Source organism: Gopherus flavomarginatus, chromosome 4 (genome assembly GCF_025201925.1).
Source record: "Gopherus flavomarginatus isolate rGopFla2 chromosome 4, rGopFla2.mat.asm, whole genome shotgun sequence".
Lineage (NCBI taxonomy): Eukaryota > Metazoa > Chordata > Testudines > Testudinidae > Gopherus > Gopherus flavomarginatus.
In genome coordinates this window covers 97,113,344-97,126,445 of record NC_066620.1, presented here as the reverse complement: position 1 = coordinate 97,126,445, position 13,102 = coordinate 97,113,344, and the positions used below count along the sequence as shown (strand labels likewise).

The following is a 13,102-nucleotide window of genomic DNA, read 5'->3' as shown; positions in this document are numbered from 1 at the left end:
TATTGTATTGTACTTATGACCACCTTCTTGTTGGTTTTGGGGCTCCTTGCAGATTGTTTCTCAATGTGCATTTTAATACTTATTGACTGTTCTCCACATTATTATCCAGTCTGCGAGAGATACTGCATTGGCAATGGAAAATGCAATTGTTTAAAATCTGACAGAAAAATCTTCTCTTGAAGAGGTGGCTACCCAAGTGAACAACAAAACTGCCAGTAAAAAAAAGGGGAGTGGTGGTGGTGCTGCTACCGCTACCAATAAGATATTGAAAACGAGTCAGAACAGTGGAGGTTCAACAGCAGAACTGCCAGTGCTAGAGGAAGAGGTGTTTACTTTTAAACATCAGACCAAAAAAAAAAAAAAGTAAAAACAAATGATAAGGAAAAACACAAATTGCAGAGAACAGTTCACATCATATGCACTGTTAACATGTAAACTGGCATACTTGTGTATATGTGATGTTCAGTCATGCTTCATAATTAACTTCTGAAGATGTTATTTCAAAGTCCATGATGAAGGAGATGATTTCAGTCATATGGGTTTTTCAATATTCAGTTAAAAAAATTTGGACAATGTGCCTGAGTAATGTGAGAATATAGGCAATGGTCCTAGCCCCTCTTCCTCCTCTCTTTCAATGCCAATACGTCTTTAAATTCTGTGCTTAACCCATAACTTCTGGTGTGTTGATTGGAATGAAAAAATAGTTTTCCTGCAACACACTGTGTGAGGTATACAAGTAACACCTTGGGTCCACGGGGCACAATTTGTCAGCTAGTGTTTACCCACCTAAATAGTCTGGTTGGTATATATGAAACATATACTCAGATAATTTGGAAGTGTTGAGCTGTGATAATAGATAAATATTTATAGGTGAGGAGACTTGTCACCTAGGGAAATTAGTTTTCCCCTTTGTTTCAAAGACCTGCCTTTGTGACACCTGTACACTTGAGACAGGGTAATATATAGTCATCTCTAGTGACATCACTATTTTTTCAATAGTGCAATTTTTATATACTAATAATGTGTTTGTGCTACCGGCTTACCTGTTACATGGCATCAACCTGCGTGAAAAGTGAGAGAGAAATTTAAAAAAAGTATTGTAGTACATGAACATGCAATGTTCTATTAAAAAAAATAGGTCCTTCCTAGCTGCTCTGGTTAATTTCATTATTAATATTTGTGGTTTAATCTATACAATGCTTTGCACCAATTTTAATTAACAGTGTCAAAAAAAAGACAAATGCTTCAAAAAATGTTAAGGTATCTGGAATGTGAACTGTACAAATCACTTTTTGAGGAGAATTCTCAAATGCTTGATTGAAGGTAAACTTTTTTAGAAGAATTTAGACATGTCCTACAGTTGTTGCAAAAGGATATTACAGTCAGTGTGAAGAACAGATTAGACTGGAAAAATAAAGTTGGTAGCATTCTTTCAAGCTCCACAAAATAAGTTCCATCAACTCGAATTATCAAAATAAGACACTGCACACAGAGTATTTTGCTGTTGTTTAAATATGATTGTGTGTATTCTCTAACTCCACTGAGTGTATGTTCTCTGAGCTCTTGAACTTGGCTCCTCTCCTCAGTGGGGCTTGAATAGGCCCATAGGCTCTGCAAGGCAAATTGGGATTGGCTCCTTTCCAACTGAGTTAAAAACATACGTAGTAGTATCTTCAAATACCACACACCTGTGAATCCAGAATGATACATCACTCATAGTAGATTGTTATTCCTCACATAAGAAAGGAGAGGGATGATCACAGATCTGCACAATGTTGACATCTTAAATGATCATAGCTGCCATTAGCTGGGCATCTGAGTTAACACCTCACTGAGATGAATGGAACTATTGTTACAGACTTTCTGCAGACTTGGGTGGCTCTTAGATAGTTACACTTGTTTTATGTGTTTCAGTTTTCTTCTCAACCATAACAGTTTAAGAGGTCATTTAAGAAAGAAAAATAAAAGCTGAGATTCTGTAGAACAAGACAGCAGCTTGCAATAGGCACCAGTATGGTGTATGGGCATGTACAAGCTATTTCCAAGACCTGCATGCAGAGATATAGCTAACAATTAAATCTGTACATACATTAGCTTTTCTTTCCACTGTGCCTGTGATCTTATGCAACTTTCCCAAGAGATAACATGCAATTACACACAATATGATCATTAACGTTATGAAAGCAGTCAAGACAACTCTCTAGCAGTGCGATAATAAAGGCCTGATGAAGACTAAAAATGCCTGTCAGTACAACATAAGAAATGTTGCCTCCACATATGTACTTGCATATGCTTGTGCTGAGATCAGGGAGAAAGTAAGAGAAGTACTAGCAGTTTGTTGGGGACCCCGGTGCCCCAATAATGGCAAGGTTCGTTGTCTGACCGCGGGAGTGACAGGCAACACCAGCAAAGTCTGAACAAAAGCTCTTTATTGAAGAGTGCACACGACAACGAAGAGCAAGCTTGTCTTCCAAAAGGAACCAGCTTGCTTCTTTACAACTAGCATATAATTTTTATAGACAGTTCCGTCGCGTCACAAATTATTCATTTAGCAGTCCAATTCCCTTTTACTAATTACGAAAACCCAAACCTTTATTATGTTTAAAACTAATTGATTAAGATAAATAATACTGCCTAAACAATTACTACAAACAAGAATGATATAATTTATATGAGTCAGAAAGAAACAGAGAACAGAAACAGAGAGTTTTGCCATTGTTCCTAACACAGTACATCTGGTATCATGCCAGGAATGCTGTTCCTTTTATCTTATGGATGCCTAACTCTGTGAGAGACAGGCAACTCCCGGGCATTTTCCACTTATGAATTACCCAGAAGCCTCTGTTAGCCTGACTTTATTCAGGCTGGCATAACTGGCTTTGTCTGCAATATCTTTATTCAGGCCTAACAAGTTCATGATGGAGGTTTAGAACAATAATAATGCAGCTACGTCCAGAGTTGCAAAGTAGCATGCAGAGTATTGACAGTTGAGGAGGATGTGGGGGATGATGTTACTGCTGTGTATGTTATGTGCTGATGAGGGATGTCATCAAGTTTGCAAAAGAAATGTCTTGTACACCACAGTCATGCTGGTTAATGCACGATGATGGTGAGATGCAGGATCATTTTTTTTTGGAAGCCCTATTAATTTAGGGTCCAACTTGCTTTTGGGAAGCAAGCAGTTTCAGTGCCCAAGGGGATTACGTGGTCCTTTATAATGGTCAAGTTGGCTGAGTAAACTCAGGGGCGGCTTCAGGCCCCAGCATGCCAAGCGCGTGCTTGGGACGGCATGCCGCAGGGGGGCACTCCGCCGGTCGCCGGGAGGGCGGCAGGCGGCTCTGCTTGGGGTGGCGAAATGTCTAGAGCTGCCCCTGAGTAAACTCTTACTGCTAGCCTAACAAGGACTGCCAGCAAGTCACAGTGCTTAGTGACAGGTGGGAAACAACATTTGTGGAGAGGAAGCACATAAAGAATAGGGAACAGCATCTTTTGGCTCCTTCTTCAGCCATGGCTTGAGGGTGTTGGGCACTGGTCAGTGTTTCTTCCAAGGATAGGGAGTAACTAATGCCTGTGGTGGGAAAGTGCAAGGAAAGAGGACACAGTCATTAGCTGTATTTACATGCGTGTATAGTGCCTAGCACAATGGGCCTTCAACTGTATTTGGGTCCTCTGTGCGTTATCCTAATACAAAGATTAAATAACAATAGCAACAGGCCAAGTAAATGGGGGGTGGAACCAGAAAGATGGGGCAGAGTTCAGTTGGGAAACAGAATGTGATTGGTGATTAGAGGGGGGACAGGAGGCGTGTCTGCGTGGGAAGATGCCATCCAGGCTCAGGAAGATAGAAGACTTTTATTGTTATACAAGTTACCAATCAGGAGAGGTAATTGTATTCTCCCCCCAGCACCCACCTCAGCACATACGGCGGCTCACGCCCACACGCCACAGGACAGCAGCACGGCATGCTGGGAGTTGTAGTCCTGCCTGCCCCGTCCCCTCTTCCCTCCCCGTGTCAGGCGGCGCGGAGGGGAGGGGGCGGGACTACAGCTCCCAGCGGACCGGGGCCCTTCCCTTCAGCGCAGGCCGGGTATTGGCGGCGGGTTCCTTCCTCTCTCGGGTTTCCGCGGCTGATTGGGCCCTGCGGCTGGCAGAGGGGGCGGCTGCCGCCTGGGGCTGGCTGGAGACGCTGCCGGGCGTCGGTGTTACGAAGCGCGCCGGGGGCCACAGACGGAGCCAGCCGGACCTGCGGGCTTAGGCAGGGAGCGCAGGGCCCCATCCCGGGGGTGCAGCCGGTGCCTGGCGAGGAGCGAGCAGCTGGGCGAACCCTGCCCCGGCTCGAGGGCAGCAGCGGGGGCCGGGCTCCCTCCCTCCGCCCTAGGGGGCGTGAGCGGCTGGGGAGGGGTTTGGTGCCCCCTGGGCACCGGCAGCCTTCGTGACCCCGCGCCGAAGATGAAGAGGTGGCTGCTGCCGCTGCTGGGTCTGGCTGCCGGGGCCAAGCCCGGCTAAGGGCAGAGCCGGGGGAAGGGAGCGGAGCGGCCCCCGCGCTGCGCAGTGCGCAGGGCTCCTCTCACCTGGGCTCGGCAACGAGCCGCGGCAGCTGCGGGGCGGTGTGAGCCCGAGCCCGTCCCTGTGCGCGGAGGTGTCAGGATGCGGGGTGGGACCCGGCAGCCCCTCTGCCCCGCTGCGGGAAGCAGCCCGTGTCCCCACAGCGTCTGACTGAGCCGTTTCTGACTCAGAGGCGGTGGGAGACGGTGTCGGGGAAGGGAGACTCCGTGTGGAGAAGTCGATGGGGCGGAAGAGTCCTGGGCGGAGAGACACATGCTATACGCAGTGAGTCCTCTTTTGGGGGGTGGCAGAAAACCAGCTGCCACGCCGGATCGAGCCCGAGGAACGGCATGAGGAAACGGTGCTTACCTGTTGTCTAGAAGAACTTGGGTTTGAAAACCGCCACCCACACACCTCCAGACGCTGACACCGCCCACTGTCCAAACCAGGGGTGAGGAGGAGGAGAAATTTCTCTTTTTATGCGTGTATAAAAAGGATGAGGACTGGCTCCAACGGTGTCCATTTCTGCCAAGGACAGGCACTGACTCTGCTTCCTCTCTGCTCTAACATTTTTTAGCTTTATGGAGGGAGGGGAATAGAAAATAATAAACATTCACTTCCTCAGATCTACTATAAAAATTCACCTCCCCAGACGGACAAGAAGAAACAACAGCAAAGCAGCCACTTTGCATTGAATCAGGCGGAAGAAATCCCTCTACAGTGTGTTTCTCCAGAGCTGGAGTTGCAGCTGGGTTTGTGTGTGCTTGCCTTGTGTGCTGTCTCTTTGAGGAAGTGAGGAGGATTTTCTCTTACGAATATACATTTTTCTTTTTGTGGTAAAACCTGCTGCCTGAAGGAATATAACACCTCTCTCTGAATGGGAGAGACTCAACCGGTGAACCTGTTTTTACCCAAAATGTTGATTCCCAGAGAAATCTGAGGGTGTGCTCTTTTGAGGAAAGAACAACCACTCCATTAAAGATGAACACTTCTTAAGTTTTGTGGACAAGCAGTCTATTTTATAATTTTTTCTGGTTCCTGTTTTATCCTGTGATAAATTGCTCTTATAACCATTAAAGACTATTTTAAATCAGTTTGTAGTTTTGGTGGGGAAGAAGGAATACCTCCCAAGCATTTCTAGTATGACAGCTTTGGTTTCTCAAGAGTTAATCAGGGCTTGTGTGATACGTTTACTACCATTCTGGTAACAAACTTGCCTTTAAAAAAAAAAAAATTGGGGCTAGTGGGGAGAATTATCTTGTCAGAAGAATATTTTTGTTTTGGGGGTGTTTCCCTCATTACACTCCCTTGATGACTCCTGGAGGTGGTAGTGGGCCCATGAAAGACTGTGAATACAGTCAGATCAGCACACACAGCTCCTTATCTCCCATGGAGTCTCCCCATAAGAAAAAGAAAGCAGCTCCCAAGAGAAAATGGGAGGTTTTCCCTGGAAGAAACAAATTCTTTTGCAACGGAAGGATCATGATGGCCCGGCAAACTGGAGTCTTCTACCTGACTCTGGTTCTCATCTTGGTCACCAGTGGACTCTTCTTTGCATTTGAGTAAGTGATGTTAAAGCCTTTGTTCCCTCCTACCCTCTTACTGCATGTATTAAATGAAAACTAGATACAGTACAGCTGAATTCATCCAGGTGTCATTGAGGACATTTGAATGAATTGAGAGGATATAGGTTTGTGTAATTGATAAAAAATTCAATGTGATAGACATCAAGGACACAACCTTGTTTTTGTTAAAGAACGTTCTGGGTAACTGGGGTTAGATAATCAATGTTGTACTGTAGTTGCTTTCATAATGGAATTATTCTGGTGTTTCTGTATATGGTAATAAGCATGCATAATAGCAGGAGTTAGGATGTGGAGGAGCTGATGTAGATGCTTGTCTGTTAATTTCTCAAGAATCAGAACTGACATGCAAAAATGCCATCCACCTTCTCAGAGTTGAGCACAGAAGGATAACATTCCTTTCACTGGACTATTTAGGATTACGTTTTTTTAACTCTTATGAAGTTAGCTGTAATTGTTAGACTATCTGTCCTCTGTGTTTAAAAGGTCTAAATGATGTTTGTGCATGTAGAGCCACCTATGTTTCAGTGACAATTTTTCAAATGTTGTTCAGCATTCTATCAACATCTAGCTGGGTACAGTTTCTTCTTCTGTGTCAGTGTAAACTGCCTTCACATAAGTTTTTAGAGCCTAATTCTCCATTGCAATGATGTAATGTGTATGCGATATGCAGGGCAACGTGCAAAATATCAAATCGGAAGGTACTAAATTTTCTACTGTTTGCAGTGGTGAAATTGACTGTGCAAGCTGCAGGATAGTGGAGAATTGCACACTTGGGCCTGGTCTACACACAGTTTTTATACCAATTTTATTATTTCAATTAGGGATGTGATTCTTTTTTTACTGGAATAATTAAATCAATGTAGCCCCCTTAAAGTGAACACAGTTATATCAATCTAACTTATTTTTCTACATTTCTAGGAATAAGCTACATCTATTATAAGTTATACTGATTTAATTACGCACCTGGGAGTTGTGCTGCTTAGTTGTACTAGTTTCAAACCAATATTGGTGCAAAAACTGTGTGTAGATGAATTTTTAGTCTGTGGTAACAAATCTCTTCCAGAAATGGGCACTTCTAGCTCCATAAGAACCATTTCCTTCTATGTAAACTTAGCTGTTATTTCTAAAAATCATAGTTTAAAGCTTGTAAAGTGGTCCAGTCATATGGTGCATATTGATGCTTACCGTCTTCAGGAAGCTAAGTAGCGGCATTAATAGTCTCTGAATTGGACCAGCTAAATGCAGAAATGCTACTTGATTGGTAGCATTTAAGAAGATAAGTTCAGCAGGTAATCAGAACTCTGAAAGTTTTTGTTTATTTTTAAATGTCACCTGGAATACATTGAAGATACTGCTTTCCAGAGGGAACTGCTTACTGTAAATCTTATTGTAGACTCTGTGACACTTGTTGAACCTCTGTGCCTAGTTGAGCTAATATGGGCAATGATGGTAATATGTCCACCAATGATAGTTATTACGTATGTTTCCTCTTCCAATTTTAAGCAGATATTATGAATGTCTCCTTTCAGTGCATTTGATTAGTAACTGATTTTGTTGAAGATGTCAGTGGATATTTCTGGACTGCCAGGGAAAAAAGCCTTGGCAATGAGTCCTGGAGCCTGAGTCAACTGAGGCGGGCTCACAGGGCTTGTACCACAGGGCTAAGAATAGGCATTCCCGGTTGGGCTGCAGCCCAGGCTTTGCTCTCTGATGAGGGTGGAGAGACCCAGAGCCCGAGCTCCAGCTTGAGTGAGAATGTCTGTGCTGATGTTTTTAGCCCTCTAATGTGAGTGTGGTAGTTGACCCGACCCGAGCTCTGAGGCTTGCTGTTGTGTGGTGTCTTTTTTGGCAGTCTAGATGTCCCTAATTAGGCCCACATGGGCAGATTCTTGAGTCTTGGTGGTGCCTCACTGAGTATGTCTATACTGCATTGTGAACCTGGGTCAATGGGACTCGGCTTGTGGACTCCTTTTTTCTAAGCCTGTGCTTGGGTTATCCACATTGTATTGTAAACCTGGGCTCTCTGTTGCTGGTCCTGGGTCTCACAACCATGCTAATATGTCCATACTCAGACCTTTTAGACTCAGGTCCATGGCTCGAGCTGGGTTTACCCATTCTCCTACCAGGGTCCTAGGACTGGGTCCTGAGCACTTGATGACCTGAGTCAGGCTGATTTATGTGTGGATGGAAGGGAGCACATAGGCTCAAACCTGAGTAAGAGCCCGGAGCTTCGTGTGAAGTGTAGACATACTCACTGACTTCAGTAGGACTTGCATGCACATACTGGTCCCACAAAAAGCAGCTTGGAAGTTCAGGGTCCAAGTTGTTACATTTTAAATTGAAATACTTTGAAGTAAATTATAGATGATGGCTTGACAGGGGAAGTTGTAACTTTCACTTAAAACAATTGGACCCTCCAAGGAAATATTTTGAGTTGAGATATTCTGCTTGATTGCACAATTGAAAACTGTTAAAGTAGGACTAGCTGCTAGCTTTTCTTCGCCATCTTGAATTGATATTAGAAATCCAGTAAAGTTATTTAAATTGTATCTCTGAGCCCAGGTGTTATGTGAGTGTTACTGCATGTAAGCTGCACTGAAGATTAAATTTAAAATTATCTGAACTTCATCTAGTTATTTAAGTGCTAATGCTACTGGAAATGTTGAAACTAGAAAATAACTTCATGACTTTTGTGGCTGCATAATATATCTGTGTGCACATACTGTTTCTGAGTAATTCTTGCACTCTTTTCCCCTTCAAATTGAATGCTTAACAAATTGTGAACAAAATGTAGTTAAATGAATTTAAGAAACTACTTGTTTCAAGAGGAGAGCTCCAAAAATGTTCTCCCTAATAGATGTTACTGTTGTATGATGGATTTTGTTCTTATGCAGAAAAATGCATGCAGTGGAATTGTCAGTCACCATCTGAAGCGTCATTTAATATCAGCTTGTGTAGCTAATTGCTTGGTATATTTGTGGGATATTTGGGCTATACAAGGAAGCAGATATTTTAGAAAGTGATTCCCTATTGAAAAGTGATGTTTTGGAATAGTTTCTAAATTGAGTGTCATTTTTTCTTGCTTGGACTTGCTGCAAGTGATTATCCTTTCCTTTTAAGAAATACTTGTTGCTTATATGTTACTTGAGAAAAGCATTAATTGTTAAGAGCACAAACTAAAAATAACTTTAGCCAAATCAGTTTCCCAAAGACACTAATAATTTTAGAGTGTATACACAAACAAGTTATGCCAATGGAAATATAGCAGTTTAGGAACAGGATTTATGTTATCTCTTCTGTGTGCATGTATCCTATTAGTGTTAATAGGAATTGTATACAGAGTTGAGTACATGCATCTGAACAAAGTTTAGGAAGGGAACTATTACTTACCAGTCTTAAAATTGCTTTTTCTTTTTGCTGCAGGAAGAAGGAGATAACTTTGCTCTCAAACTGAAAGATTGGGGCTAATTGTTTAAATTGGTCAACTGCTATACCCCAGTTGAAGGGAAACGGGGGAGAGGTTTTTTGTAATTTTGGTAGCTTATTTCTGGGAACTTATATCACTTTAACGTGGATATTTGGCCCTCCTCCCCTTGACTTCATACATTCCTTTTCCTCCTCATTTTGTACATACTACCCCATTATCTGGAACAGGCTTTCTTTCCACTGATTCTCTTTTGCTCCCTTTCCAAAAGAGCAATATATTTTCTAACATTCTCTAAAACATTTTTTTTCATCTTGACTGTTATAGTTTGCTTTCATTGCTGTCCAACTGTCTTTCTGACCTGCATCCCTGTCATGCTTTTCCCTCTCTCATTTGCCCTTGCATCCTGTTTTCATCTCTTATTCGCCTCATCTCTGTTTTGCTCGAGTGACGTCTCTTCTTTCCTTCATTTCACTTTCCTCTCTTCAGTAGGCCCAAATGTGCGCACACAAAAATTGTAAACGGATTTAGTTTTTAAGCAACTAAAATACTTACAGAAAACCACAAACTAAAAAACCTCAAGGAGCGCACATAACAAACTGAAATAGACATGTGGTGGTCTTCTTGTAAGCTGCCTTTTTCCTGCCCCTCTGTTTGGATAGAACATGATACTGTGTGCAACCTTGGGTCCCAATCCTGGAAGTGGTTTTATGCAGATAGATCTTTGTGTCCCTGCAAATTCTTATTGTTTTCAGGAGAGTCATGCAGGTTGAAGGATTTGAGGCTCCTAAATTGCTTTTGAAAGTGAGACTTAGGAGCTTAATGACAGGTTTCAGAATAGCAGCCGTGTTAGTCTGTATCCGCAAAAAGAAGAGTAAGGAGCTCAAGTCATGTAGGCCTTGCATCACTGAGAAAAGCAATGCCTAACTACCTTTACAGATCTGTGCCTTTGTCTTTCTATTGGTGTTTTAGCACACTTCTAGTATTGATTTAAAAAAATCTGGAATTTATATCAGAGAGGTACACTGAAAAATTCATAAAATTAAATTTTAATTGATCTAGATAGCAATAATGTTAGCTTCAAATCACAAATTAACTGTAAAACTACCTCTATTATACATAGGTTTATTTAATTGAAGATGGAAAAACACTTCAAGGGTTAGAATAACCGTAAATGATTACTTTATTGGAAAGTATCAGAGGGATAGCTGTGTTAGTCTGGATCTGTAAAAGCAGCAAAGAGTTCTGTGGCACCTTATAGACCAATGGTCCCCAAACTTTTTCATCTGGCAGGCGCCAGACGAAGGACCGTGGTGGCGGTTGAGCATCCGCCGAAATGCTGCCGAAATTCGGCGGCATTTCGGCGGTGACGCCTCTGGATGATGCCGCTTGTCGGCGACAAGCGGTGTCATCCAGAGGCGTCACTGCCGAAATGCTGCTGAATTTCGGCAGATGCTCAGCCAATGGCCAGGTCGCGGGTGCATTTAGAGGCACCGCATTGGGGGACCCCTGTTATAGACTAACAAACGTATTGGGTATGAGCTCATAGACTAACAAATGTATTGGAGCATGAGCTTTTGTGGGTGAGCGTTCACCCACGAAAGCTCATGCTCCAATATGTTTGTTAGTCTATAAGGTGCCACAGAACTCTGCTGCTTTTATTGAAAGGGTATCATAGCGTACAGGCTACTTTGACCTATTGCGGCAGCAATGTGCATGCTCTCCTTTTCTGGAATTTAAATAACTGCTTCTTGTCTTCTCCTAATACATGATCTAAAGATTTTAAAGTGACAGTATGGTCAAAAATCAAGTGTTAGGAAAAAGATGTCAAATATTTGTAGGAGCAGTCAAATAAGTGTTTAAAACATATTTTTATCCCTCTATGGAATATGCCAACAACCTGATGTGGCTAATATAATATTACAATATGATTCTTTCAGTGATACATTTCATGGTTCTGAACTGTAAACTGGAACTGCCACTGACGGAAATACGAAGAATTATTTTTAAATAACATGACACAATCAGATGTCCCTTCCCCCATCCCACAGGAGTAATGGTGCAGCAGTAATATTATCAATTACATCAATCTTAGCATTAATAACTGTGTGGAAATCACTAAATCACATCTTATTCAGCAGCAAATGTTACCTGTGCTGAGTTTAACTGTTAAGACTGATAATAGCATGCTGCATATAGCACTTCTCATCCTAAAAATACCAACAGGTATTTTAGAGTAAGCATTAGGATACACAAATTGAAGAAATTATTTCACTGACCCATGTGAAATGTAATAGCTGCTTGTAGGGGTAATTATGAATGTAAAAGAATTAGCTTAGGATAACAATATATTTGTTTTATAGCTTGTGGCTAGTAAGGAAAAGGCCCCAATCAGCAAATAAAATAAGGTAGTGAGAATAATAATTAGTATTACTTATTATTTGTAGTGTGGGGAAGGATGGTTCAAAAAGTAACTAATAAAATGAAGTGCTGGTAGTAAAAAGAAAAAGAAACTGACTTAAAAGGAACAAGCACAATCCTTCCCACTGTTGTGCTGGTAAGCAAGGCAAGGTGAGGAGACAGGGAGGAAAGGCCTTGGGAAGGAAGGGGATTGTAAAAATCTTATTTGGATTAAGACTGGAAATAAGGGTGAATTTTCTCCAAATTGGTTTTTAGCTAAAGTCAGTAATTGGTAGTTTGTTAAAGGATATAAAAAAGTAAACTCTTCAAACATTCATTGCTAATACTGCCTGACCACCTTGGAGCCAACCAATATGGTTCTAAGCACCCCTGGATTTAGCCTGTTCGTATGTATCTTGTTCATATGCTTATAAATGTTTTGTTACTGTTGGATGTAGTAAATTGCTAAATATTTAGGCATTTTTAGAGCAAATGTATAAATTCCAAAGGCCAAATGGTTTTAATAAAGGAATTAATAGTTAAATTAATGTCATGGAAATACCCTGTGTAAATAGTAATTCCAGCACTGCATTAATAATGCATAGCAACATAATCAAATGCTGTGATGGTACTGGAGAGGCGCTAACAACTCCTTGTTAAAATTCTTCCATCAAATTGAAGGTAGAGTAAAAGTAATATCCCTGCCTGTGATGGAATTCACTTTTCTACATTCTGCTTAAAGCATCCATGTTGGAGAGAACTTATCTCTGGGATTTATTTAAAAAACAAAACCTTTCTGAACTACACTTTCTGTATTTAGACTATGCAACATACATTAGATATTTTCCTTGTGGATGATACCCATCTACTGACATACACAACGTCTTCATCTTCTTTACCATCCCCACTTCAAATTATCCAAGTTGAAAAATGGTAACTATCAATGAGTTCTGTATATTTTTGAGGCAGTAAGTGTACTCAATGTAAGTTTTCTTTTGAGGGGACTTTTCTCTCCTTGATTATGAGAGAGTGGGTAAATGAATACATTTCTTAGCTTCATTGCTGAAAGCATGCATCCTAGATATTGTCATGGGCTAAATGGAACTTTTTTTGTTCTAGCCCCTTCTTTAAAATATAGACAGCACTT

The 13,102-nt window shown here is 41.7% G+C and overlaps 1 protein-coding gene across 2 annotated transcripts in view; it reads left to right on the top strand.

The window, feature by feature from the left end:
- Positions 1 to 4,044: 4,044 nt before the first annotated feature.
- Positions 4,045 to 13,102, top strand: part of ZDHHC14 (zinc finger DHHC-type palmitoyltransferase 14) — a 165,567-nt gene continuing 156,509 nt past the window's right edge. For both annotated transcript variants that reach the window (XM_050949998.1, XM_050949997.1), the window contains exon 1: positions 4,045 to 6,107. In XM_050949998.1, the coding sequence (XP_050805955.1) occupies positions 5,857 to 6,107 (251 nt within the window). In that variant the 5' untranslated portion in view covers positions 4,045 to 5,856. The remainder of the gene's footprint in view (positions 6,108 to 13,102) is intronic.